Source organism: Podarcis pityusensis, assembly GCF_964106645.2.
Source record: "Podarcis pityusensis genome assembly, chromosome: 2".
NCBI classification, from domain to species: Eukaryota; Metazoa; Chordata; class Lepidosauria; order Squamata; family Lacertidae; genus Podarcis; species Podarcis pityusensis.
The window spans coordinates 43,783,601-43,810,500 of record NC_138029.1 but is presented as its reverse complement, the minus strand read 5'-3'; the positions used below and the strand labels follow the sequence as shown (position 1 = coordinate 43,810,500).

Here is a 26,900-nt window from a genome sequence, read left to right as displayed (position 1 = left end):
GGTAGGTAGCCATGTTGGTCTGACGCAGTCAAAATAAATAAATAAAAATTTAAAAGTTGTCCAGTGGCACCTTAGAGACCAACTAAGTTTGTTCTGGGTATAAGCTTTCGTGTGCATGCACACTTCTTCAGATACCCAGCTTATACCCAGAACAAACTTAGTTGGTCTCTAAGGTGCTACTGGACAATTTTTTGTTATTTTTTTACTGTCAAACCATGACTGCCGGAGCTCACAGGTTCAGGCTCCACACCCTGGCTTGATGATGATGACTTTTTCAGTTCCGAGCTATTTCCCTGAAGCATGACCATCAATTTGCAGGGAGAATTGGATGGGTATGGGCATGATATAAGATGGGTCCCTGGCCATGTGGCAGCTTTGATCCCCTGGGAAATAGGGAGGGGAGCTCTACTGACCTAGGGGTTCAAACACTTCCTCTTCCCAGTAAGGAAAAGGAATGACCTTCCTTTCTGAAGGAAAAGAAATGAAGGGTCGTGATAAGAGAGTGATAAAGTTAGCAGGCCAGCCACTTTGACCAACTTGGTCAAATCCTCTCTTTTCCCAGCATTGATCTGGAGGTTCCTTCACACCCATGGGCAGCTTGTTCAACAGTACTGTATTTCACTCCAGCCATAGACCATCTTCTGGCCTCAGGTGCCACAAAAGGCAAAAACTTTGCCCTGTTATTGGCTTGTGGGATGTGGCCTTTGGAAAGGTGCAGAAATGGGGGGTGGGGGTGTGAGGGAGGATACAGGTGTCACAAACATGAAAGTGACATGTGCATCCAGCCACTGTGAAGTGACACTGGCACAGTCTTAAGAACTACGGCTTGAGACCGGTGCCAATAAAAATAAAACCTTTGAGGCGGCCACTTAGTGAGTCTTGAACGCTTTTTATTTTGAATTGAAAGAGACTCACTATGACAAAGTTTGAGAACTATGGACTAGACAGAGATAAATAGCTAACACAAGGGACACCTTGCAGCACTACAAAATCCAACTGCTCCACATTAAGCTGTTCTTGTCTGATGAGTCACACCAGAAAACACTACAGGGATCTTTAACAGACCTTGTCATTAACATTTAGGCTAGGCAGCTCCCCTTCCCCCTGACTCGCTGTCATTCACTAGTGAACCCATCCATCACTTTACATCCCTCTGCACCACAGACCATATCAGATAGCCGTACTGTTTTATGCAAGGGGACTAAATAGATGATCTCTGCACACCTAGTATACTAGGATTGATAAGCTCTCTTTCTTCCTAATTAAGGGGGGAAAGACAAGTAATTTACAACCCGTCCTCCTTGGCCTATTTCATCCATGCATTCTTTAAAACAAGTTAAAGGAGGGAAGGCTAGGCAGCTCCTTGCGTTACGGCCCCATAGTGGAACATATGAGGACAAAAAAAAAGACCTCCAAGCTTTTCAAAGGTTAGGGTTTTTATCAGATATTCAGTTTGGATCTGTAAGCTGCACCACTAAAATTGTAATGTGTAATGCAAGCCTCAAATGACTTCTGTCTCTCTGAGCCAGGATTCCTGAGTTCTGCCTCTAGCTCTCAAGAGGACAAATAATGTCCATTAGTTAGAAGGTGTTGGGAAGCAAAGAACTCCTGGCTTCTAGACCAACAGTTGTCCATCTCTATGAATCATCTCTTATCCCTTCCATGTGCCAGTACTCCCCCATCACCACGAAAGTTAGAATGTAGAATTTTCCAACAATGACAATGATAATAAATCAGTTGTTTATTATTGCTAAGAAGGATGCAACATGCTATCTCCATGGAGACCAAAACACTGTGAATAAGAGTGAACTCCTCAGGTTGCTGACTCAGCCCTGCTTTCTCCCTCTGAGGTTACCCAAGGACTGTGACCATTGGAAACAATGGGAGCAATCTAGCATACACTTAAGCCCACATAAATCCCACTGGTTTCTATGGGACTTAAGCTTGCTTAACTGTAGTGTAGATTGTGCCAGAGTCATGAGACCCAAGTTTGCCTTATCCTCTCCCTTCACTTAAGCAAAAGTGGATGAGAAACACATCTCTGGCCACTTGTACTGGTATGGCAGCATAAAGGTTCTGTCTGGATCTGGGAGAGCAGGGGGGGTTATTAATAAATGCTCCGTGGGGGCTTGGCATTGCAAAAAGTGCTGTTCTCCTCCCCCATGGCTGGTGCCAGACAATTCCCATCCTCCCGATTTGCTGTTAATTTTGGAACCCTTGGCACACCTCATCCACTTCCAGGTGTGTTGTGACAGGGTTTGATGGTACTGACCCCAGCCCAAGGGAGCAGTCTCTAAATTATGCCCATCCCCAATAAGCTTCAGTGCAAGCTGTGTCCAGAGTCATGTGGCACATCATAGCAACTGTGCGTTATTTAGTAAAGCCAGAGCAGAGAATTCACTTCTGCATTCACAGAATATCCCAGACATTCTGGAGTTGATACAAGGCCCAAGTAAAACCCTGCGGACACTTCGGTGCGAAGTATATTTGATCCCGCACGCAGAAGCAGTAAGCCAGCCCCCAGCAGAAACTGGGTTGCTTGGGATCAGGTTCCACCCCACTCCGCTGGCCCTTGTACTGTGACAGCAAACCCAATATACTGGCCTCTATATCATGAGGTGTGGTTAACAAGCACACTGTGCAGCCTTTTAAAGCCCACAGCCTGGATTTAGTGTGATGGCTCCTCTATGGCCGCTCAGTGACACTGTTCTGTAATAGACAAGGTGAATTCTCTGCTATGATGCTGCTCTCCTCACCCCACCCCACCTGCTCCTTCCACCACTAAATGCTTTTTTTCTCCCAGCCTTGCTCCAGCTAACCGGAGGCAGACACTTGCAGAATGCCTAGCCTGATTTGTCTTCCTTTCAAACTTTTTCCTCCCGGCTTTTCCCAAGATTCCAGGCTGCCAACTGGGTGGTTGTGGGTGGAAGGGAGGGCTTTCCTTTCCCATCTGCCCAGGTCTCCCTCCCACTGTCACATCACTCCTTCCACCCCCTGCCATGTGCACTAGTCTCATGTCCTTTGCTGATGTGAATCAAACCTGGCTGATAAGTTGCTCCAGTGGCACTCAGGATATGGGGGAAGCAGAAGCTGTTGGTTACTTCATCCTTCTGCTACAATACCTTTAGTTCTTCTTTTCAGAAGGGATCCAGTCCCTCAGCTAATCTACAGCTCTCTGTCCCCAGGGATTGAAAAATAGTCTCTTTCAGCAGGAAGAGGAAACACCCATTCTTTCATATTCAGGGGGATTTTAACTGGCCAAACATTGGATCTTTCTTATGCTTGTTTTTCATTCCCCAACGTCCCGTTGAACAGTGTTTTAATATCAGTAGAGGAAATTTAGGGCTGGAAGCCCCTCACCTTTTCCAACCCCCTCCCCATGGGAAGGCATTCCCACGAAGCTGTTCTAAAGTTGCAAAAAAAAATCTAATCCATTCCATGAAAGTTGGAAGGGTTGAAACAGCTATTTCAAGAATACTTTAAGTTTCTAAAATTGAATTAGAAATCCCTGAGAGAAATTAGAACTATAAGAGTCAGATGCAAAAATAGGGACCAATTTCCATCTGTCTCAGTGCTAACACAACTGGAATTTAAGTGTTGCATGGCGGCTGGCATAAATTAGTCTTGATCCATAGTGAAACAGTAATTCCCTTTGAACATGGAACAGGATAGCTTTTGGATCATCTTACCAGCCTTAAAGGTACTCCTTTGCAGCTCCAAAGGAGCTCCATAGGACAAGCAACCTCAGCTGCTTCTAGATCAAGTGGAACAGAAACTCTGTAGGAGTCCAGTTGAGTAAACAACAAACATGTCCCTCCTCTAGAGAGACTCATAGAATACTTGGCTCCACCAGGCCCTCAGACCAGATAAGCATACACTACTCAATGGATCCCATAGGGCAAACAGCCTCACAGCTCCATACTGAGCCCTTCATTTTTAAAAATCTGATTTCCATAGCGTTAGGTGGTATTGCCCCATTTGCTCCAATGTAGAGCATCTGATTTAGATCATGCAGGGTTTAGCTGGTGCCAACTGCTTTCCCATAGCTGTTAAACTGTTGCTGTGTTGACTTCTAGAAGGTGATGCAGAATATGCAACCAGAGAGTAGGAGCTAGAATTGTCAGTTCAGCAACACTCCTGCTCAGATTCATGGGTTTCCCAGATGCTGCCACTCAGATCTCTGCAGGGAAACAATCTGACATCCTCTGCTTAATGCTAGAGAATGTAGCAAAAGGAAGGGAGGGAAGGTTTGGAACCCCTAAATTCCCTTTTTAATTTGATCCGGAGAAATTGTTTCTTTCCTCTGATGCTCCCCTGCCCCCAGTATTTATTTAACTTGTCACTGAGCCGTCTCTGCTCAATAACAGATAAAAGTCTCATGATTGCAGCTGCTCTCAAAACTCAGCGCGGATTTCACTTCTCCTGCCAACAGCCTTTTACAAATTTATCCTTTCTTCTCTCTTTCTCTTTCTCTTTCTTTTTTTTTCTTCTTGCTCTATCACATTCTTTCTGGATTTCCCCCCTTTTACCCAATCACCCTTTCCTCCCTTACATCCCCTCCCTAGTATTCGTTTGCCCGGGGACACTGCACAAGATCCTGGAACCTACCTCGGCCCATGAATCAGAGCACCAGTCTGGAGCCTGGTGCAAGGACCCTCTGCAAGCCGGAGACAGAATATACGTCATGCCATGGATCCCATACCGGACAGACACACTGACAGAGTATGCCTCGTGGGAGGATTATGTAGGTGCCCGGCACACCACCACTTACCGCCTGCCCAACAGGGTTGACGGCACAGGTTTTGTGGTATACGATGGAGCAGTCTTCTACAACAAGGAGCGGACACGCAACATTATCAAGTATGATCTGCGGACGCGCATTAAGAGCGGAGAGACAGTCATCAACACAGCCAACTACCATGACACCTCACCCTACCGTTGGGGCGGCAAGACTGACATTGACCTGGCAGTGGATGAAAATGGGCTATGGGTCATCTATGCCACTGAAGGCAACAATGGCCGGTTAGTGGTGAGCCAACTGAATCCTTACACGCTACGCTTTGAGGGCACGTGGGAGACCGGCTATGACAAACGCTCAGCATCCAATGCCTTCATGGTGTGCGGAGTCCTCTATGTGGTGCGGACAGTTTACGTGGACGATGACAGTGAAGCAGCTGGTAACCGTGTTGACTATGCGTTCAACACCAATATGAACCGGGAGGAACCCATCTCGTTGACCTTCCCAAACCCCTACCAGTTCATCTCCTCCATTGACTACAACCCCCGTGACAACCAACTTTATGTGTGGAACAACTACTTTGTCCTGCGCTACTCACTTGAGTTTGGCCCACCTGACCCAAGTACTGGTGAGATATAATCTTTGCACCTGAACATGGGGTGGGGTAGAGAAATCGTCACTGACTTGAAATCATGGGCCCTTGGCTTCTCCTCCCATTTTCCATTGGGTTGTCAAATACATTAGGGGACAAAAAAAGCCGTGTTCATTTGCTTAATGCCCATTTTTAATTGTACATTTCTGCAAATACAGCATTCACTTGAAATTACTTCTTAAATACATGTATATTTAAAATATATACATTATACTAAAGATTATGTATAGGCAATCCCAAACGTACTGCTTAAGAGTGATACATTTTCACATGAGCTAACCACCAACACACACACACTTAGGATACTCTGCGAGCAATCTCAAGTTATTGAGCCATTGTCTCTCCCAACTTCTACTGTTCAATATCTCTGCCATCCTCTGCCATCCATCACATTTCAGGAAACATCCAACTATATAATGGCAAGTTCATCTTACAAAGCAAGGCTTCAGTCCCAAAGCTGGCTTTTGAAAATATATTTCATTTTTGCCATTTTGCCACAAGCAGGTCTTTTAGTTCCAGTCGTACAGTAAGCATCAGAGAATCTGTTCAGTTCAATTCAAACTCTCTGTGACCCCAAAAGAATTAATGTGCGCCTGAAATTCTGACAGTTAGCATCACGTGGAGTTTAAATTGACAGAGATGGATTGTCTGATGTGCAATATTTGGCAGAAGCCTGGGGTCTACGAAAACTAATTCCTTGAAGCTGGACTGAAGGGGGGGAAATCTGTTCTTATTTTGAATACAGGAAATTCAAGATCAGTCATGCCCAGGTGCAGTGGCAGATTCAGATTTGTTTAGTGCAATATGCAGCTAATTTGTTTCTCTGTTCGCCCCCATTGTACAGCTGCTGCCTGTGCAACACTAACGGTTAAACTTGAATAAGGTTACATTTGCATGTACAGGTTACTTGCAGGGTTGGGGTGGGGAAGAGCGAAATGTAGCCTTCTTTTACCTTGGTCACCAGATGTTGCCCTTTAAACCTGAGGATGTAGCAAGAGAAAGGCAGTCACAGCTCCTGCCACCCACCCCCTCCTTAGACCTGCTGCCTGGCCCCTTCAAATGGGTCTCCAGGTGTGCCAGGAAGCACAACGGATGCTGGAGTGTGTATGCACAACAGGGCTCTGGAGTGGAATAGTTAGGAGAAGCTGCATCTGCCTTTTCTTCCACCAATCCTGTTTAGGTTAAAGAGAACAAAAGGTGATTACTTTCAGAGTGAACAGAATTTTGCTAAACTTCCCAGATAGAAACAATTCCATTGAAATTGAGCATTTGATTAATTAAAAATATTTGGTTCTGAGGAAACGTCATTCAGCATCATGCTCATGAATACTTCTTTTAACATTTAAAATGGCAAGTGAGGATTTAGCCCTTTGTGTCCCATCCCTTCAGGAAGGACCTGGCAGATATATACTTTCAGAGATGTGAAGAATTTAGTAGGGACTCGTCAAGCTAACTGGTTAGAGACCTTTGCTTTGATGCAAATCAAAAACCAGTGCTACCTAAGAGCATAGGAACCTGCCTTATAGTGCGTCCAACTCTTTGGTTTTTCTACCTCAGATAAGAAAAGGTAATCTTACTCTGTGTGCAGCATGTGGTGGCTGAACCTGTGGGGATATTTTGTATGTGGGTGGAAATCTAATTGCCTTTCTACCCACAGGCCCTGTCACCTCGACACCACTCAGCACTACAACCACCGTTCGTCCCACCACCATCACCAGCACAGTCTCACCTGCCGCTACAACTACAACACGGCAGGTGCCCCTCACCACCCACCCCATAGGTGCCATAAACCAGAAGGGTACAGAGCTTCACCCAGTCACCGCCATAATGCCCAGCACCCGGCGTCCACCAGCAAACAATCAGCACGTCTCTCCAGAGCTCTTCTGTGAGGCCAAGGAGGTGCGGCGTGTCCAGTGGCCAGCCACACAGCAAGGCATGCTGGTCGAAAGGCCTTGCCCTAAGGGCACACGAGGTAATGAGCTGGCTTCATTTGAGTCCTAGAGAAGATGGGACTCCGGCAGAGTGTATTCTCGCCAATGGTGCAAGGAGCAAATGGGGCTTACAGGATATTGCCTGTGACCCCACAGCACTCAGCTCAAGGAAAGTGTGACAGCTTGAACTGTTGCTATGACTTAATTCATTCACACGACTTTCTGCAGTGTGAACTCAGAGCTGGCAATTCTCAGTGGGATGAATTGGTCCTGCCATCCCCTGCTAACAGAACTCATCTTGTTATTGCCACAGTACTAAGCCATTTATCCCCGCTCTGTACTCCTTGCTATATTAGTTAGATGTGAGAACTGGACTGTCAAGGAAGAGAGCTCTTCATTCACTACTAAGGTTATGATTGCTCTCTGAGACCCTTAATCTCTGGTCTAGTGTTGGGATAGGGTGGGGGTGGAAGGGGGAAACCAAGCAGCTGGAAGCTGACTGAATTTCCCCCCTGCTGTCCCATGCACAGGTATTGCTTCCTTCCAGTGTCTTGCTTCGGAGGGAAACTGGAACCCACGGGGGCCTGATCTCAGCAACTGCACAAGTCCTTGGGTCAACCAAGTGGCACAGAAGGTATTGCTTTCCCCTTCCCATTACAGTGGTCTTCACTCAGACAGTTCACATTTGGGCTTCATGCATGCACAGCTCCTTTTACCTGATTGAGGCCAGTCTGCATTCCTTTTCCTTTCTTGGCAGATCAAGAGTGGAGAGAATGCAGCCAATATTGCCAGTGAGCTAGCCCGGCATACGCGTGGGGCCATCTACGCCGGAGATGTCAGCTCCTCTGTCAAACTAATGGAGCAGCTCCTGGACATTCTGGATGCACAACTTCAAGCGCTACGCCCTATTGAGAGAGAGTCAGCTGGCAAGAACTACAACAAGGTGCATAGTAGTTTAATGGCTTAGTTCAGAGGTTTTCAAACTTTTTGAGTCCCACTGGCCAGCCCCAGAGGAACCATTCGCCTGGGGAGCTTGTAGTCAGGGCTGCTGCAACAAACAGCTGTGCAAGACTTTGAGAGGCAGAGATGCAAGAAGGCATCAGAGGAGGGAGGGAAGAAAAGAGGGGCAGAGGCCCGTGTTGCCTGTGACATCCCTGACCACCATTCAAGGCACCCCAGGGTGCCACGGCACACTGGTTGAAAGCCACTGGCTTAGACAGTGGTTCTAGGGCTGGCAGGCAGGGAGCCTGACCCCAGTCAAAAGAATTGGTCTTGGGAGGGGGGATAGCAATTCATCAAGTAAAGCTTTTTGCATGGTGAAGGTGTCACTGGTTGGATTTCTGCTTGTTGCGCAGCTTTTAAAAGTACAAGAGTCCAATAAGAAAAAAGATGGCAACATGGTGTTGGGGGACAAGGAGTGGTAAAGGAAGATTGATGCTTATAGGCATTGGGAGCAATGCATGCTGAGGCAGAAGGGTGTCACCGAGAGTGAAGGGTTGGAGCTAGAAACCATGAACCTGCATCCAGGTTTTACAATAACCATGGGAGCTAGAAATGAAAGCTGAGATCTCTGAGCTTAGTGAAAGATTCTAGTTCTGTAATGGATGCCCTATTTCAGGGGTCGCCAACTCCCAAGAGACTGCAATCTACTCACAGTGTTAAAAACTGGCAGTGATCGACCCCCTTTTTGGGGGTTCAGGTCAAAGTTGTTGAGCTTCTTTAGGGGGAGCCAGTTATCTGCCACAGATGTCCAGTGATCTACTGGTAGATCACGATCTACCTGTTGCACATCCTTGCTCTATTTTATGCTGTGTGATGCAATCCTAATAACAAAGTTCCCTATACCCACTTCTTAATAAATAGTCTGATGTGAGACTATTCAGCTTATGCTGAAAATGGCTACTTTTGAGGTGCAGTCCACCAAATGCTGCTGCTGTCCAGCCACTCCAACAGTCTTTCTAGCAAATGTAAATAAATCTTATCTAAATGTAAAATAAGATGTTGCTTTGGATCCACACTTTCATTCAGGATATGCCTTCATTATCTCTTCCTGTTGATGAGTGACTTCATGGCCAGAGCAAATGTGCTTAAGATCCCCATTGAACCTATCCCTGTGGACCCTTCTTGCAGAAATTGCGTTCTAATCATTTTCTCTCTCTTTGTCCACCTGAACCATTGCTTACTTTGGGCATGGCTGTATCACCCTGCAGATGCACAAGAGAGAAAGGACATGTAAGGACTATATTAAGGTGAGTGTGATTAACAGGTCCTGTGGTTGAAACCCAGATAGGAGCTGCTACCCAAGAAGCAAAGTTTTTCTCAGTTTTGAATCTCACAGAACAATCCAGGTCCTCAGTCAAACATGCTTGAGTGGAGCAGAGCTGTCCCCATGGGCAAGGCATGTCCCAGAGCCCCTGTCCAGATGATGGGTGGGCTGGTATTAACCAGTGGAAACTCCCCAAACACAGATGGGGCAGGACCTCAACGGAAATGGGCCCAGTCTGGGCCTCTTTAATGCATCAGCATGGGAGCTGTCACAACATAGGGCCATTTTAGAGTATGGACTCATCCAGACTGCATTATTAGGCACAGATCTGCACTTTACAGCTCTGTGTCTGAGCATTTTTTAATTTTTTGGTCCTAACACTTTCCCTGGGAAAACCCACCTCCACCTTCCTTTAAAAATCATGACAGATGCCCATTCCATAACTGGAGGCTGGGGATGAAGAGAAAACACATAGATTCAAAGAATATACCAAAACAATATTTATTTTTTATTTTACTCTAAGAACACCACATAAAGACAACTCTCATAATACTAAAGGAAATCATGGTACATTATCATTATATTTCTGGTTCCAATAATGTACGAATAATAGCAGTTTTCAACAGTACTATCCATTTGTTGTTGCTTTTCTTTTACTCTGATATAACTGGATAGCTTCATCATTTCAGCTGTTTTCCATAACTTCCCTAAATAGTCATCAAGTACATAATAAATTCAGCTACATTTTAAAAAGGAAAAGCACGAAATGACAGGGCATTTCTGTGGGCGCATGGGCGATAAATACATGCTCTAGTGAAGAAATAATACAATGGAGAAGTGTTCAGACTCTAAAATGTGAAGGGAGAAAAGCAACCTAAAACAGTTACAAATGGCATAGACATTTAGATACGGGATTGTTCTGCTCATCATTGAGCTCAACAAAGGCAATTTCTAGTAGGTGCCTGTGCAATACACATAACTGCATTACCAAAGGCAGTTGATTGCAATGCCTGTGCTGTTCAGGGGAAGAATTGCTTTTCCCCAGCTATGGAATATTTGGAAAATACTATATCCCCTTACAATGGAAGGGCTGCTTGGAGGGAGAATGTCTAATTCCTATACAACAAAGGAGTAACAAATATGTGGTTCATGCACAATTTTTTATTTTATTTTTAAAATCCCAATACTACTTGTAAAATTATACTCAAAGCAGCCTGGAAGGAATTGTCAGGTGGTGACAGCAATGCCACCACACAAAGACACATGAATGTTTTCTCTCCCTGAGAGGAGGCATCTGTAGCTGGTTTATTATACAATGGGAAGCTAGAGGAAGGGGGGGGTGCTTCCATCCTCTCTCAGAGCTCTATGTCATTCTAGGCTGTGGTGGAGACGGTGGACAACCTGTTGCGACCTGAAGCTCTAGAATCATGGAAGGACATGAATGCCACAGAGCAAGTGCACACAGCCACAATGCTCCTTGACATCCTGGAGGAGGGAGCCTTCCTACTGGCTGACAATGTCAAAGAGCCAGCCCGTTTTGTCACTGCCAAGACTAATGTGGGTAAGTCTTTGATGCTGGGCTCACATAGAAGAACTAAAGGGGGAGGAAAGGAATAGAGGGGATGGGGGGCAAGGAGAGGCTGTTATCCCTACTCAGAGACCCCAATATTTTGCTTCCAAATTTTGCATTGAATGGTGCAGACACAGTGCCTGAGCCTTCTAAATGTAGAGAGGGAGAAATATCAAATACTGGTAGTAAAGGGAAGAACTGTCATTTAAGTATGGGAAAAGCCCTTATTTATAAGCACTGGGATTGTCCTTAAAGCACGTCTACTGCTACCATGCAAACGTACCATGGAAATCTGTTGTGTAGTGCATTGGACAAATTTCTTACCTGAACATTGCTGCCATTTAGAAAGTTGCACAGATTCTGATTCCTATGTGTCCAGTAAGAGGTATGTGTGCATTAGTTATTCAGGACAATGTATATGCAGGGTGCACACACCATTTCCCTTGTGAACGCAGTGTCTTTAAGAGAAATTTATCTTGTGTAAAGTGGTTCTTTGGACACGAAGCTTACTCAAACAAGTCAACTTCAGCCAACCTAATTGACTAGATTGTTATGATGAGAAGCTGATGAGAATTGGAAAGTGCTATAGAAATAACAATCATAACATAATAGATCCAGTTCCCTGAGTTCCATCTCTTTATTGTGCTTTAGAGTGACCAAGAAATATACTGGTATACCTCGCTTTATTGTGCTTTGTAGACATTGCTTCTTAAAAGGATGTGGAAGCCTGGCCACTTCCGGGGGAAGGAAGCCCCCTGCCACTTCTGGCCACAGGAGTAGAGCTGGCTAGACCTGGAGCTGGGTTCTTCCCCTCTTGCCTGTGAAGCAAGGGGGGGCCTGGCTTAATAGACTATATAAAACATAACTTTTATATACACTGGGAAACAAAATAAAATAAAATTGTGTGATTCACTTTATTTTGGTGGCGTGGAAACGAACCCGCAATATCTCCAAGGTATGCCTATATTGCAAGCACTAGCTTTCAGGGGATGGAAAGAGGCATTGTATTGAAGATGCATTGTCTCTGCACCCCAACCCAGGAACTAGCTTCGAGTGGGAAAGCAGTTGAAAATGCATTGCCTTGAAACCTGTGTGAGTTTGGGGAGGCAGAGTGTCTAAGCCAACAATAGGAAACTCGTGGCTCTCCAAATATTGTTAGACTACAACTCCCATCATCCCTGGCTGCTGGCTGTGGTGGCCACGGATGATAGAGTCGAATAACATCTGGAGAACCATATATTCCCAATCCTTTCTCCTTGCCTGCTGTGACGACACCAAACCATACTGTTGTACCTGGAGAACCTTCAAGATGGCAGAGCTTCACTGAAGAAATCCAACCCTAGTGCTACACTGAAGACAGTTCTCCTGGGCAGCAGAGTGAAGAGGTGCAGTTTGAGGTGCTGAAGCAAGTAGAGAAGAAAAGGGCAGGAGGAGCTGGAGCACATGGAGGGAAGAGAAGGCTGGAATTAGGGGAGGCAAAAAGGGATAGAGCAGATGGGCAAAAGGGCGAGTAATGTGAGGAGGGAGAGATGGATGTCCTCTCCGCCCCCCACCAGCTAAATTCCTAGTGCATTTCCCTGCACACATTTATATAAGCACCGGTCTTGTGTGGGTCTCTTGTTCCTGCTGGATTTCCAATGCAGCTCTCTTCTATGGCTGTGCACACACTGAAAGTCCCACATACTGACAGGCACTGTACTGCTTAATAATACATGTCAGTATCTGTTGATGTTCACTTTAAATTGTTTGGCTCTTGCACAAGAAGAAGGAACTGCTTATGGCAGAAGGTAAGGCTGAGGCAAAAACTATAAAATTACATCAGGGAACCAATTAAGCATGTTAGCCTGCACTATTGAAGGAGGAAAAACCCACCCATGTTTTATGCCTAGGATAACCACTAATGAGATAGAATCCATTAGTACAACTATTGCCAAACCTTTCAACAGCATCATCCAAACCATTTTATTACAAGTGAGCATTCTACCAGGTGTTACTAGCTTGGTCAGAACTGTCAAAGAATCTAGACAATTATGATTGTGCAAGCTAATTCTCTTTGTGCAGACAATTCTAGTAGTCATGTTCTTCAGCACTATAAACTGACAGCTTTCTCAAGCATCTTCTTGGGGGGGGGGAAGGACTTTCATTTCTGGTAGGAAACCTAACCCAAAGCTCTTAAAACAAAACATTAAAGCCTAGTCTTCTGAAAATCCTCTCTTGTATGTCACTGCTGCTTGGATTAAGTGACCCCAGAGCAGCAGTGCAAGCAATAAAATTCCAAAATAGCTCAGGCTATTTAGACAAAGAAAGAGAACAGCAATTCATAAGTGAGTGGAAATAACAAATCAAAGGAAGAAACAGGCAGGAGTGGTACAGATGCTTGCACAGAATTTTTGCATTTAGCACATTACTTCACCATAGAGATGTGGGCAAAACAAAACAAAAACTATCGCCAAATATAGTGTTAGCAGCCACAAAATAGGGATGGCAATTTGGTGTCCACAGAGCATTTTGAGGACAGATGTATAATTTGAAACAGGTTCGCTCCATGTCTGCTCAGGTAGTCCAGAGATGAGGTAACATGTGAAAGGTATATGCTCCGCTTATGGGGCGGGGAATCAAATTAAAAAGAGGATAATTAAAAATTGTTCTGAATATTGTGCCTATGTTTCCTGCTTGTATTCATCTCGCTCTTCCTCCTCATTGCAGTGCTGGAGGTGTCAGTGTTGAATACAGAGGGGCAAGTGCCAGATATTGTTTTCCCACATGAGTATACCACCAAGAATTCCATCCAACTCTCAGCCAACACTATCAAGCAAAACAGTCGTAATGGTGAGCGGGGAATGAAATTCGGGGAGGGAAAGGGACGCCAGGATCTCAAAGATCTTTTCTCTAATGTGATGAGAACCACATTTGCCTCTTTTTGTGGTCCAATATCATGGCCCTGATTCCCTTTCTTCTCTCTTCAGGGGTGGTCAAGGTTGTCTTCATTCTCTACAAAAATTTGGGGTTTTTCCTCTCTACTGAGAATGCCACCATCAAGCTGGGTAGTGAGGTTGGTTCAATTAGCCCCTCACTTGTTGTCAACTCACAAGTTATTGCTGCCTCCATCAACAAGGAATCTAGCCGCGTCTTCCTGATGGACCCCGTCATCTTTACCCTCTCCCACCTGGAGGTGAGACTTGCGTGACATCTGGAACCAGTGTGCTCATTCCCCCATTTTTGGCACATCCTAGGGCATGCCCCACTATGGCACTTGGTGGTCTGTATCCCATTTCTGCACACATACGCCCAACATTGGAAACTCTATGCTTTGTAAGTGCATTGACACTGATGTTTTGATTGTGTACCAAATCACTCCCATTCTCTCCAGAATGAACCATTTTCCTGTATCCCAACTTCTCAAAGCATAGGGCCCCTCTACTGCTCTGGCTTCGCCCCACTTAATTGACAATTCTTACAGGCATATTTTTTTCCATGTAGGAGAAGAACCATTTCAATGCCAATTGCTCTTTCTGGAACTACTCAGAGCGCTCCATGATGGGTTACTGGTCCACGCAGGGCTGTCGGCTGGTGGAGACCAACACGACCCACACCACCTGTGCATGCAGCCATCTCACCAACTTTGCTGTGCTCATGGCACACCGTGAAATTGTAAGAATATCATTCCCACTGATGGGGGCTGAGGGAAGGTGCTCCAGAATGGTTGGGGGGCAGGGAGAACTGGTTTTCTGCCACCATCCCAAGCCACTGTCAAGGTCCCCCTTCCAGTTCCTTATGCACCCGGTATCTTCTTGTCAATACGGGTAACCCAGAAAATCAGGGTGGTCATTATTCTTACATGAAACACTGGGAGTTGGTTCTTTCCCTGTTCGTAATAAAGATGCCCTGGATTAACAGTTACTTGGAGGGTGGCAGTTTATTAGATGGAGACAGTCCATTGGCAGAGGACGGTAAATTAAGTGCTACCAGTATTACAGTCAAGCTAACATTTCAACTCTACAACAGGGGAGAGTACTTAACAGGAGAGGAAAGCTGTGCACATCCAGCCTCATTCCGCTTTTCCTTTCAGTACCAGGGCCGCATCAATGGGCTGCTGTTGTCTGTCATCACGTGGGTGGGCATTGTGATTTCCCTGGTCTGCTTGGCCATTTGCATCTCCACTTTCTGCTTCCTGCGTGGGCTGCAGACTGACCGCAACACCATCCACAAGAACCTCTGCATAAATCTCTTCATCACTGAACTCCTCTTTCTCATCGGCATTGATAAGACACAGTATGAGGTGCGTGACAATCTCCCCTCAGAGCAACACCAAAAACACCACGGCATATTCCTCTGCATGGAGGGAGTTGAGAGAGTCACCAAGGGGCATGTGGTACAATAGGACAGGATGGAGATCCCACTGGGGAACATTTGACTTTCCCAAGTCAGTGCAGCCACAGAGGGGAGGGGGTATCAGGATTGGGATATCTGCAGGAAGTTTCAGCTCACTCTAGAGCAGACTCAGTTTACCAGGCATGGGCATGTGCTTGTTCGTGACAGAAGCAACACCTGGGAAGTGGACAGTTAACACAATTGTTCCCCTCTGCTTAAGTCACCACTGCTGCCAGGAACAGCCAAGTGTCATAGGCATGTCCAGTTGTCATGAGGAGGTACTGCAGATCCAGGGATGAAATTGTGTGCGTTTGCAGGGTACAAGGGTGGGCATTTCCCCCTTGTGGTCACTACACAACTTTTAAAAGTGCAGCACCTTTCCCAATCATCACTGCCTTTAAAAAAAAAATTATTGTGTGCTCTTTTTTTTTTTTTGATTAGTCAGAAAAACAGGATATTTTAAATTAATTCAATAAATGCATTACAAAAAGAGGCATTGTGCTGATGGGATTTTTTCTGTCTCTCCCCTTCCATCCCAGATTGCCTGCCCCATCTTTGCAGGGCTACTGCACTACTTCTTCCTGGCAGCGTTCTCCTGGATGTGCCTGGAAGCCATCCACCTTTACCTCATGCTGGTTGAGGTTTTTGAGAGCGAATACTCCCGCAAGAAGTACTACTACTTGGGGGGCTATTGCTTCCCTGCCCTGGTAGTGGGTATTGCTGCCGCCATTGACTACCGCAGTTATGGCACCGAGAAAGCGTGAGTACATGGAAGGCCAAAGGGAGAGGCTAGTGGAGGGTGCATGGCAATGATAAAAACAGGAGGTTGAGGCATAACTGGGGGATGGGGGGGGAGGCTAGTACACTGCACACATAACTCTATGCTAACTGTGGGAGGAGGAGCACCACAGCAGAGTTTGCCAATGTGACACTTAGGGACACCCTGGCAATCTTCCCCTGACACCCATGAAGCTTCTGAGCTGCCCTGCCCCCTTGATCATGAGGTGGTGAGGATGATGACCTTCTTCTCTCTTGAAAAGTACATAGTAGGAAGTTGGAAGAGTGACAGTCTCTCCCCCTTCCTCTTTTAGTTCTATGCTCTTTTTCAGGCTTATATTTTCTACTATAGCTGACTTACCCAGACTTCCTCTCTCTCTTGGGGGAGGCAGGGCAGGCTGAACCAAGGGAGTGAGGAGAGATGTGGCCAGAGGGGATGGTGCCCACAGCACTTGCTCAGAAACCCAAATTTGCCCATGAGCCTGAAAAGGTTGGCAACAGAGCTGGCAAAACAAGATTAGAGGTGGGTTTGGGTGACTTGAAAGATAAGGGGTGAGAAGTCCTTTAAAGGATGTTATGACAGAGGGGCAGGGCAGAAGAATGAGCAGAGAACAGGCAAGGTTTTGACAGCACATTTCTGGGTGAGTGTCATCTCGTGCCAATAAGCACTCAGGCAATCAAGGCTTGAGGTGCTTTTCCTGCTTCCATCTGACACTTCCCTGCTCTCTTTTGGCAGATGTTGGCTTCGAGTTGATAACTACTTCATCTGGACCTTCATTGGGCCTGTCTCTTCTGTCATTGTGGTGAGTCACTAGGGATTGTTTGGGAATAGACACTCAAGGATTTCCCTTATCTGTCAAAGAATCAGAGTCCCAAAGTTGAGGAAAGAACTGGAGCCCTTGCTCTCCTCCTCAACCCATCATTAGACCTTTCTTTTTCTTCCCAGAGTTAGAGTGCCTGGGTGTAGGGTGTGTTTTCAACTTTCAAATTCCAAATATGAGAGGTGCTTAAAAGTTGCAACATGACTTGGGAATTCAAAAGACATTTTGGTTACATAAATATAATTTACGTTTTCTTGGTAAGCAGAATGTGTGTAAAATTGTGTAGAAATCATTGAAAGTGGTTGCCAAGTACTTGCAGTATTATTATTATTATTGTTGTTGTTGTTGTTGTTATTTACATTACCTGACATTTTCAGAAGGTAAAATTAAAATTCTTTGGTTTTCCTAAAGCAGTTTATTTGCTTCTTCATCAAGTGTAGTCTTGCCAAGCTGAATGTTGTCCAATCACAAAAATAATAGCAGATTTGAATTCCTCACACCCCAAAGCTTATTTTTAAGGCCCCTCACTGAAGAAATTTGCAAAAATTAAGTTTCATCTCCTAAAATGGCATGTCCTGGCCTGGGATGTAATGTTGCTCATTCCTTCCCATCACACACAGACACTGACACTGACAAACCCTTTCCCCTGCATCTGGGGAAAGCCACTAGCAGGGGAAGTGGGAGGTGCTTTTTTGCAGAGGACTCCCTTTCCCCTGCTCACATCCATCTGTACACATCCCCCAGATCAACCTGGTGTTCCTCATGATCACTCTGCACAAGATGATCCGTAACACGTCGGTCCTCAAGCCTGACTCCAGCCGACTGGACAACATCAAGTGAGTTTATGTTTGGATTCCTTTTCATCCTCTGGCTTAGATGCAAACTTCTCCCTACCTTAATAGCACACCTCCAGTGCCTTTAGATTCCTGTGGTGCCTTGTATTTGGTTCTTCTAAAACAGCTTAGTGGGACAAAGCCAGAGCAGAGAAAACAGACAACTTGGGGTTTAAAGGGACCGGACTCTTGCCCAGACCATGATATTGAGGACCCCATCTGTCTCAGGAGTGTCTCACTCAGCTGAGTGACCTACAGCTGGGAGTAAACAGGCTAAAGGCCAAAGCATAGTGCTTTATGGGCTCAGATGATCCTTTCAGAATGCTGGGATATGGGTTGACTCACTCAGCTTACACTAGGTAACATTATGAAGCTTTCGTTTGATCACTTCACCAAAGGCTTTGGACTGCTGGCCATCTTTATGTCCAGTAAATCTTTCTTTCTTTTCCTTTCTCTTTCTCACGACCCACCACGCTGCAAAGGCTCCTGTGAAACCAGCATTCTCTCGTTTTAAGAGAGTGTCCTTATATTCAGGAAAGGAACTGTCACCCTCTCAGATGAATAGAGTGAGGCTGCTTCATTCAGTCAGCACAGTGGAGCTGTCTGAGTCAAGCAGCAAATGAGGTTAGAGTTCTGACACTTTGAGGGAATTTGTCAAGCTCGGTGCTGCAAATAGCCTGCAAATGCCAGTCTGTCAAAAGCCATGCGTTACTCACAAGTTCACATCTTCTTACACTCATTCATACAAAATAATCTAGAGGTGGGGAGAACACCCTGGTTAATGCTGAGTTAAGGTTAAAAAAAAATACTCATAGCTTAAAGTCTACTAAGCAGAGAAATGCAGTTCAGCTAATCCTAACAGCTTTATAAACTACCTTTACCTTGCCCAAGTGACCTAGAACAATACTTAACCCAGGTAGCTGGACAAGTGCTGTGGACAGAGGAGGCAGCTGAACCTCTTAAGAATCCAGAGGAGCCCAGTAAAAAATAAAAAAAGAGAGCTGGGAAGTTCAAACATTAATGAAAACTGAACTAAGAAAGTATGAACCTCATGGAACCAAGGAAGGGGGGAAAGGGTAGACCACACTTTCTCTGTGCTATTGCCCTGATCCAAATCACACAGCCCTCTGTATGGACATGCACACAAACGGTTGCTCTTTGTTAAAAAGAAAAATTAAAGTAACAGAACTCCAAGTCACATGTATTTTGATCCTAATTTGCAGGTTACCTCTTACAAAATTTATTAGAGCCTAACTATGTAAACATGGAGTAAGCCTTACTGATTTAAGTTGGTTATATTTCAAAATAACAATATTTTTGATTGCAGCCTTAATTTTGCTAATTAACACTGTTACCGGCAATATAACCATTACTTCTATCTACCAGCCCAGTTTTTACATGCTTCCTTATCCTGCTCTTTTTAGTTAATTTACCAAAGAGTTCCGGTGCATTTGTTTACTGCTGGTGTGGTTTTGCAGCCTGCTTCCTGCCGTCTTTCTGTGTTTATTTTAGTTGCCAAATCTCAGTCAGAAATAAACACAGCAACACTTTGTGGTTTTAGTTTTGTCTTTTTCATCCGAAGTACAAATAGACAGTTGATCACTTCTTTCCACTCAAAGAGCAAAGATTGGGAGAACTGACAGTAAGAGGATACTCCTGAGCCAATCCTAACCATGTTTGCTTGGAAGTAAGTCTAGCGTCCGTCTCTTGGGCACCTACTAGAGAGTGCCTTTGATCTCACGGCTGACGAGTGACAAATATATGGCCATGCCATTTCACAGCCTTTCATTTTGAAAAGCCCCTTTAGAGTCTGAGCACACTCAAGTGTGGAAGTGCTTATGAAGCTTTAAGAGAGAGAAAACAAAAAACAAGCAAACGAATGGTCGAGCGACCACCAAACTAACATTTGGGACTATGGTGTGTTGTTAGGAAATGGCAGGTAGTACACAAGTCCCATGATTTGTGTTTGTATTCAGCAAATGGAAGCCCTTTGTAACAACAAAGGTTAGATGTAAAGGAGGCAGTTTAGTCAACATTTCTGGACCAAGAATAACTGGAGGTCTGTAGTAACAATTTGGCTGGTAATTCTTAGACATACAACTCCCTCACTAGCAAACTATGGGAGAATCTCCCACATGCTGACTTCCTTGCCCATCTTTCTCTCTCCATCCCCCTAACATTGTCTCACTGTTTCTTTTGTGCCAGAAGTTGTACAGAGGCATCTATAGCATAACAGCAGGGAGATGTGAGACTAGTTTTGCTCTGGTGAGGACTCCCAATTCCCTGAACTCACTAGTGTCTCCTTCTACAGGTCTTGGGCACTCGGGGCAATCACTCTCCTTTTTCTCCTGGGCCTCACCTGGGCATTTGGTCTCCTCTTCATCAACAAGGAGTCTGTTGTCATGGCCTATCTCTTCACCACCTTCAATGCTTTCCAGGGCATGTTCATCTTCGTGTTTCATTGTGCACTTCAGAAAAAGGTGAGTACAGTGGTACCTCGGGTTACATACTGTCAGAGCTGCTTCCAGATCCTAGCTCACAGAGGATCACGCTAGCCAGCGATCATTAAATAAAAGTCTTTATTGAGTTACAGTTTCCATTCTCAAGCTGCTGCGTGCAACTCTACGTCTCATGGTTAGATCGGCGAAGCTCCATCTGAGTCTCCGCCCCTTGTACACCAACTTAATATCCTAGCCTTGCTCCACCTTTTCCGCCTGACTGTTCTTCTCTGGGTCCCTCTGCCCCCCGGGGTCTCTTCCTTCCGGGATTCCTCTGACGCTGACGCTGACCCCCCTGACTCTTCTCCCTCCTTTCGGCGGGCTTTAGGACCTGGCTCCCTTTCCGGGCTGCCTACTGCGCCACCTTCCTGTGCATTTGAACTTGGCACGCGCGCCCAACCTTCCACCTTCCGTCTGACCGTTTCTTCGCTCCCCGATGGAGGTGTGGCCACTCCTGACTCGTGCCCTCCCCCCTGTTGTGAGCTGCCAGCGCTTGATCCCTGGCGCCCTTCCTCTTCCCTGCTCTCTGGCGGTGACGCTGGTCCTGATTTCCAACTGCTCCCCTCTGAGTCCCCTCTGGCTCTATCTTCCTGGGGTGTCCCCCTAGGCTCCCCCCTTGCCCTGGCCACTGGTGCTCCTTTCTGTGAATCTTCTGATTCACTGGAAAGACTCGGAGATCTCGGGTCGTCGTCATCACTCATCTTTTCTTCTGCCTCCTCTCCCTCGCTCTCTGTTTCCTCCCTTGCCCTTGCCTCTGCTCCTGAACCCCTGACATCCATCCCCCCCTCGAAGCCCCCTCTTCCCCCCTCCCCTCCTTCCGGTGCGGGATCTGGGTGCTGCCGTGTCAGGGGGACGAATGCCGGATACAGTTCGCTTCCCGTGGCGGGCCGCCATCCGAAGTCTTCCGGTTCTTCCTCCCTGCTCTCGTTGACGACAGTCACCTCCGCTTCCATCTCTGTGCCGCCGTGCTCGAAACCCGGGTCGTCCCCGAAAACGTCCATGTCCGTCTCTCCTTCGTTGCCTTCTGGAGACGTTGCTCGTCCTGGACCCTCCAGCCACCTTCTGCGGAACTGCTCCTCTGGTCGATCATCCCACCAATACGAGGGTTCTGAAGCAGATCCCGAGGGTGACCCCTCTGGGGAACGGGCGTCTCGTGTCGGTTCCTCGTCCGAGTCGAACCCCCGGAACGTGCTGGCTGAAAGCGTGGGCGTGAAAAGCCAGTCGTCGAAAAAGTCTGCTGGCATTGGCCTATGTGGGAAGAGGGCATGAAACTCTTCTTTGAGCAGAGGTTCGTCTAAAGCGTAGCCCGGCACCCAGCTGTTGGCACTGGCCGGGGTGCCCTCCTTGGCGAGAAGGTATTCTACCCCCTCTTCCCCCCATCTGGAGTCCAAAATCTCCGTGACTTCGTTGATGCGCTCCTCCTGTGCCACTCCCCCTTGCCCGGTTCTCTCTCGGAGCGGACCCGGTGCCGTTCCTGGTTCCTGAAACCTGTGAGGTGCCTTGTAGGGAGTGAGCACCGATCTGTGGAACACCGGATGCATTCTGGAACCCTCCGGAAGAGCCAGCCTGAAAGCCACCGGGTTGACCTGTTCGTCGACTTGGTAGGGCCCCAGTTGTTTATGCCCTAGTTTCTTCTTCGCCAACGACCTGGCCGGCACTGCGTGGGCTGCTAACCAGACCCAGTCTCCCACATGGATCTCTTCGCCAACCCTTCTGTGTTTGTCCGCTTGTACCTTGTATGCGTGTTTAGCCAGCTCCAGGTGCCGCCGCAGCTGATCGTGGACCTCCTGCAACTCCGACGCGAACGCATCTGCTGTCTGCGGCTCCCCCTCCCCCATTCTTTCCAGTCCCGGGAAGGTTCTAGGGTGCCTCCCGTTGTTGGCGAAGAACGGCGTGACCCCCGTGGACACGTGCTTCGTGTTGTTGTAGGCGAACTCGGCGAGAGGCAGGTAATCCACCCACGTCGCAGGCTGTTGATTCGCATAACATCTCAGGTACTGCTGCATGATGGCATTGACCCGCTCCGCTTGCCCGTTGGTCTGCGGGTGTCTAGCCGACGCCAGGTTGATCTTGACGTTCAGGAAGCCCATCAGCCTCTGCCAGAAGTTTGAGATGAACTGTCGCCCTCGGTCGGACAGAATAGACCGCGGCAGACCGTGAACCTTGAACACGTGGTCTATGAACAGTTTGGCGGTTTGTTCCGCCGTGGCCACCTTCGCACACGGAATGAAATGTGCCATCTTGGAGAACAAATCCACCACCACCAGCACAGCCGTCTTGCCCCTCGAGCTGGGCAGATCCGTGACAAAGTCCAGGGCCACTCTCTCCCATGGCTCGAACGGAGTTTGCAGCGGTTCCAGCAGTCCGGCCGGCGGTCTGTGCACTGGTTTGGACCTCTGGCAGGTGTCACACCTCGCCACGTAGTCCGCGACTTCCCCTCTCATTCCGGGCCACCAGAAGTCTCTGGCTACTAATTCCACCGTCTTCTCCTTGCCAAAGTGCCCGGCAGTGGGCGCGTCGTGCAGCTGCTGCAGTACCTTGGCGCGAAGTTCGTCTCCCGGCACGTAGATGGCCCCTTTACGGATGAGCAAACCATCTCGCAGCTGGAACTCGTCGGTCGCTGCCGTGCCCCTGTGCACCTCTGCCATCTTTGCTTGCGCGAAGGAGTCATCCTGCAACGCTCGTCGCACCGCATCCAGGTCAACTGTTGCCGCCGCGCACGCCCACACTGTCGGTGCGAAGATGTGCATGGCGGCCGCTGGCGTTGCCTCCTCCAGATACTGTGGCTTACGGGAGAGAGCATCCGCCATGATGTTGGTGTCCCCCGGGACATACTCTATTCGGAAGTCGAAATTCGCAAAGAACTCAGCCCAACGTATCTGCCTCTGGTTCAGGAACTGTGCCGTGCGCCAGTGCTCTAGATTCTTGTGGTCCGTGCAGACCTGCACCGTGTGCTTGGCGCCGATCAGGAAGTGCCTCCACGCTTTGAACGCTGCATGAATGGCCAGCAACTCCCTGTCCCAGATGGTGTAGTTCTGTTCGGACTTGCTGAGCTTCCTTGAGTAAAACGCTCCCGGCCTCCAAACCCCCTGCGGGTCTTTCTGCAGCAGGACTGCTCCCACGGCTCTGTCCGAAGCGTCTGTCTCCACCCTCATCGGCCTGCTGGGGTTGACATGAAGCAGCTGCTCTTCCGACGCGAAGAGACGCTTGAGTGCCTGAAAGGACTGCTCCGCCTGCTCTGTCCAGATGAACTTCTTTTTCTTGGAGCTGAGCGTGTCCGTGATGGCCGCTGTCTGCATCGCAAAGCCTTTGATAAACTTGCGATAGAAGTTCGCGAAGCCGACAAACCGTTGGACCTCCTTCCGGTTGCGTGGGCTTTTCCAATCCAACACTGCTCGGACCTTGGCGCTGTCCATGGCGAGCCCTTTATCAGACAACTTGTAGCCCAGGAAATCCACCTCGGTCACGTCGAATTGGCACTTCTCCAGCTTGGCGTAAAGCCTATGTTGCTGTAGCCTGCTCAGCACTTCCTTGACGTGTCTGTCATGCTCCTGCTGCGATTCCGAAAAGATCAGGATGTCATCCAAGAAACAGACGCACGTCTTGTAGAGGAGCCCCGCCAACACGTGATGCATGAAAGCTTGAAAAACGTGGGAGCCATTTTGCAATCCAAAAGGCATAACTCTATATTCGTAGGTGCCCAGGGGCGTGAACATGGCTGTCTTCCACTCATCTCCCTCCCGCATGCGAATGAGGTTGTATGCCCCTCGCAGGTCCAACTTGGTGAACACTCTGCCCTTCCGTACCTTTGCGAGGAGGTCGTCGATTCGGGGCATGGGGAAGTCCGATGGCTTGGTCACACTGTTCAAGATGCGAAAGTCCACTACAAGTCTTTTTTGGGGCGTGTCCCGCTTCTTAACAAAGAATACCGGACTGCCCCCCGCTGCCTTGGACTCTCGGATGAAACCGCGCTCCAAATTATGATCTATGAACTCTTTGAGTTCCTGCAGTTCGTCCTCAGACATGGAATACAGCTTCCCTTTGGGTAGCGCCGCCCCCGGCAGCAGGTCAATTTTGCAGTCATATGGTCTGTGGGGGGGTAGCCTGTCTGCCTCTTTCTCGCAGAAAACCTCCAAAAATTCTGCGTACTTGTGGGGGACCGCTTGCAGCGTGCCTAGCTGCAGCTGTGACTCCTCTTCCCCTCCTTCCTGCCTGGGCACGATGCAGTGTTCAGCGCAAAAGGAAGAGCCGAAGGTCAGCTGCCTCTGGTACCAAGCCAGCGTCGGGCTGTGCTTGTCCAGCCAACTCATGCCCAATACAATGGGCGTGTCCGATAGTTGAGTGACATTGAAGCTGATGATTTCCCTGTGATTCCCAAGTCGCATCACCATTGGTGGCGTCTGCTTCACCACTTGCCCCCCTAGCAGCTCCCTGCCATCCACCGTGACAACCTGCAGGGGCAGCGTGGCAGGCAGCAACTGTATAGCGTGCCGGTCGACAAAGTCCTGCCCTATAAAGTCCGCATTGCTTCCGGAGTCAATGGTGATTGGCACGTCCATGGTGATTCCATTGGGCAGCTGGAGCGACGCGGTGAGCTTCACTACCGGTTTGGGCGGGAGGGGGTCCATGGGCTGTAAAATCTCTGGGGACTGCTTCACTGACACGTCTGGTTGGGCCCCAGTGCCTCTTCCTCCAACCAGACTCCTTCGTTTCCCTGCTGTGGTTGTCCTTGCTGCGTTGCTGCAGTTACCATTGCTGAGGCTGCAGTGTGCTTGTGGAGCCTCTGGGGACACTCTTTCGCCATATGCTGTGGATCATCGCAGATGTAACACTTCCTGTTCCCTCTAGGAGGCTTCGCTTTCACTGCTGCCGGTGCTAGGGCTCTGGCTGCTGACTGAGCCCTTGCACCTCCAACCTCCATAGGTTCCGCTCCTCCTCCTGGCGGAGGCGTGGATTGCGCACGCGCTGCTTCTCTGGGAAGGAAGGAGGAGCCCCTGGCTGGTTCGCGCCCTCCACGCCCTTCGTCCCTGCTCCACGGACGTCCTTCCAGCCGCACCCCCACCGCCAGCGCCCTCTGAACGATCTCCTGCGTGGTCCGGGGTCTCTCCCCCCTCGCAATTTCATCTTTAACCGAGCCGTGCAATCCCTCCCAAAACAGGTCTCTTACAGGAGCCGAATCTCTGTCCCATTCCAGGGCACTGACCAAAGCGAAAAAGCGGGCATGGTACTGCCTTACGCTGGCCCTCCCTTGCTTCAGTCCATGTATCTCCTGCCGAGCAAGATCCACGTCAATGCTTGATAAAAAGCACCCATCCATCGCTTTAATAAAGGCATCCGCATTTTGGAGCGCCGGATCATTATCTCTCCACAAATTGCGCAGCCATGCTTTAGCATCTCCATGCAAATGGGACATGATGAATCCCACCTTCTCTTGCTCATCTCTAAAGTCTTTGTTCAGCAGTTGCAGTGCACACATTACATCTGCTCTAAAGTTGGGGTACTGTTGCAAATTCCCATCGAAGTGAGAGACCAGACCGCCTGTTCGTCTCCCCAACCCAATCCCCTCCGGTTTGGGTGTCAGTTGCCCTTGCTTCGTAAGCACTTCCAACCTGACCTGGAGATCCCTGTAGGCGGCAGCTGCGTCCTCCTCTCTCTTCCTGGATGCAAGAGCCTCGGCATTCAGTCGTGTCACTGCTTCTCTGAGTTCCACTATCTGCTGTTCGGCCGTCATGTTGTCTGCCGTTCGTGAGCTCGCTAGTAGGCACCCGCTTTCTCTCCTCTCCGTGAGGACGTAGATGCCCACAATCAAGGGATGGAGCTTACTGTCAGAGCTGCTTCCAGATCCTAGCTCACAGAGGATCACGCTAGCCAGCGATCATTAAATAAAAGTCTTTATTGAGTTACAGTTTCCATTCTCAAGCTGCTGCGTGCAACTCTACGTCTCATGGTTAGATCGGCGAAGCTCCATCTGAGTCTCCGCCCCTTGTACACCAACTTAATATCCTAGCCTTGCTCCACCTTTTCCGCCTGACTGTTCTTCTCTGGGTCCCTCTGCCCCCCGGGGTCTCTTCCTTCCGGGATTCCTCTGACGCTGACCCCCCTGACTCTTCTCCCTCCTTTCGGCGGGCTTTAGGACCTGGCTCCCTTTCCGGGCTGCCTACTGCGCCACCTTCCTGTGCATTTGAACTTGGCACGCGCGCCCAACCTTCCACCTTCCGTCTGACCGTTTCTTCGCTCCCCGATGGAGGTGTGGCCACTCCTGACTCGTGCCCTCCCCCCTGTTGTGAGCTGCCAGCGCTTGATCCCTGGCGCCCTTCCTCTTCCCTGCTCTCTGGCGGTGACGCTGGTCCTGATTTCCAACTGCTCCCCTCTGAGTCCCCTCTGGCTCTATCTTCCTGGGGTGTCCCCCTAGGCTCCCCCCTTGCCCTGGCCACTGGTGCTCC

The 26,900-nt window shown here is 48.2% G+C and overlaps 1 protein-coding gene across 5 annotated transcripts in view; it reads left to right on the top strand.

Annotated features, from left to right (window-relative positions):
- The window catches only part of ADGRL1 (adhesion G protein-coupled receptor L1), a 135,546-nt gene that overhangs the window by 96,703 nt on the left and 11,943 nt on the right, over window positions 1-26,900 (top strand). For all 5 annotated transcript variants that reach the window (XM_080996012.1, XM_080996009.1, XM_080996011.1 and 2 more), the window contains 14 exons: window positions 4,566-5,366; window positions 7,048-7,362; window positions 7,852-7,955; window positions 8,079-8,264; window positions 9,532-9,570; window positions 10,965-11,148; window positions 13,864-13,986; window positions 14,124-14,329; window positions 14,638-14,808; window positions 15,227-15,436; window positions 16,068-16,288; window positions 17,042-17,108; window positions 17,871-17,962; window positions 20,271-20,439. In XM_080996012.1, coding sequence (XP_080852138.1) covers window positions 4,566-5,366; window positions 7,048-7,362; window positions 7,852-7,955; window positions 8,079-8,264; window positions 9,532-9,570; window positions 10,965-11,148; window positions 13,864-13,986; window positions 14,124-14,329; window positions 14,638-14,808; window positions 15,227-15,436; window positions 16,068-16,288; window positions 17,042-17,108; window positions 17,871-17,962; window positions 20,271-20,439 — 2,888 coding nt within the window. The remainder of the gene's footprint in view (window positions 1-4,565; window positions 5,367-7,047; window positions 7,363-7,851; window positions 7,956-8,078; window positions 8,265-9,531; window positions 9,571-10,964; window positions 11,149-13,863; window positions 13,987-14,123; window positions 14,330-14,637; window positions 14,809-15,226; window positions 15,437-16,067; window positions 16,289-17,041; window positions 17,109-17,870; window positions 17,963-20,270; window positions 20,440-26,900) is intronic.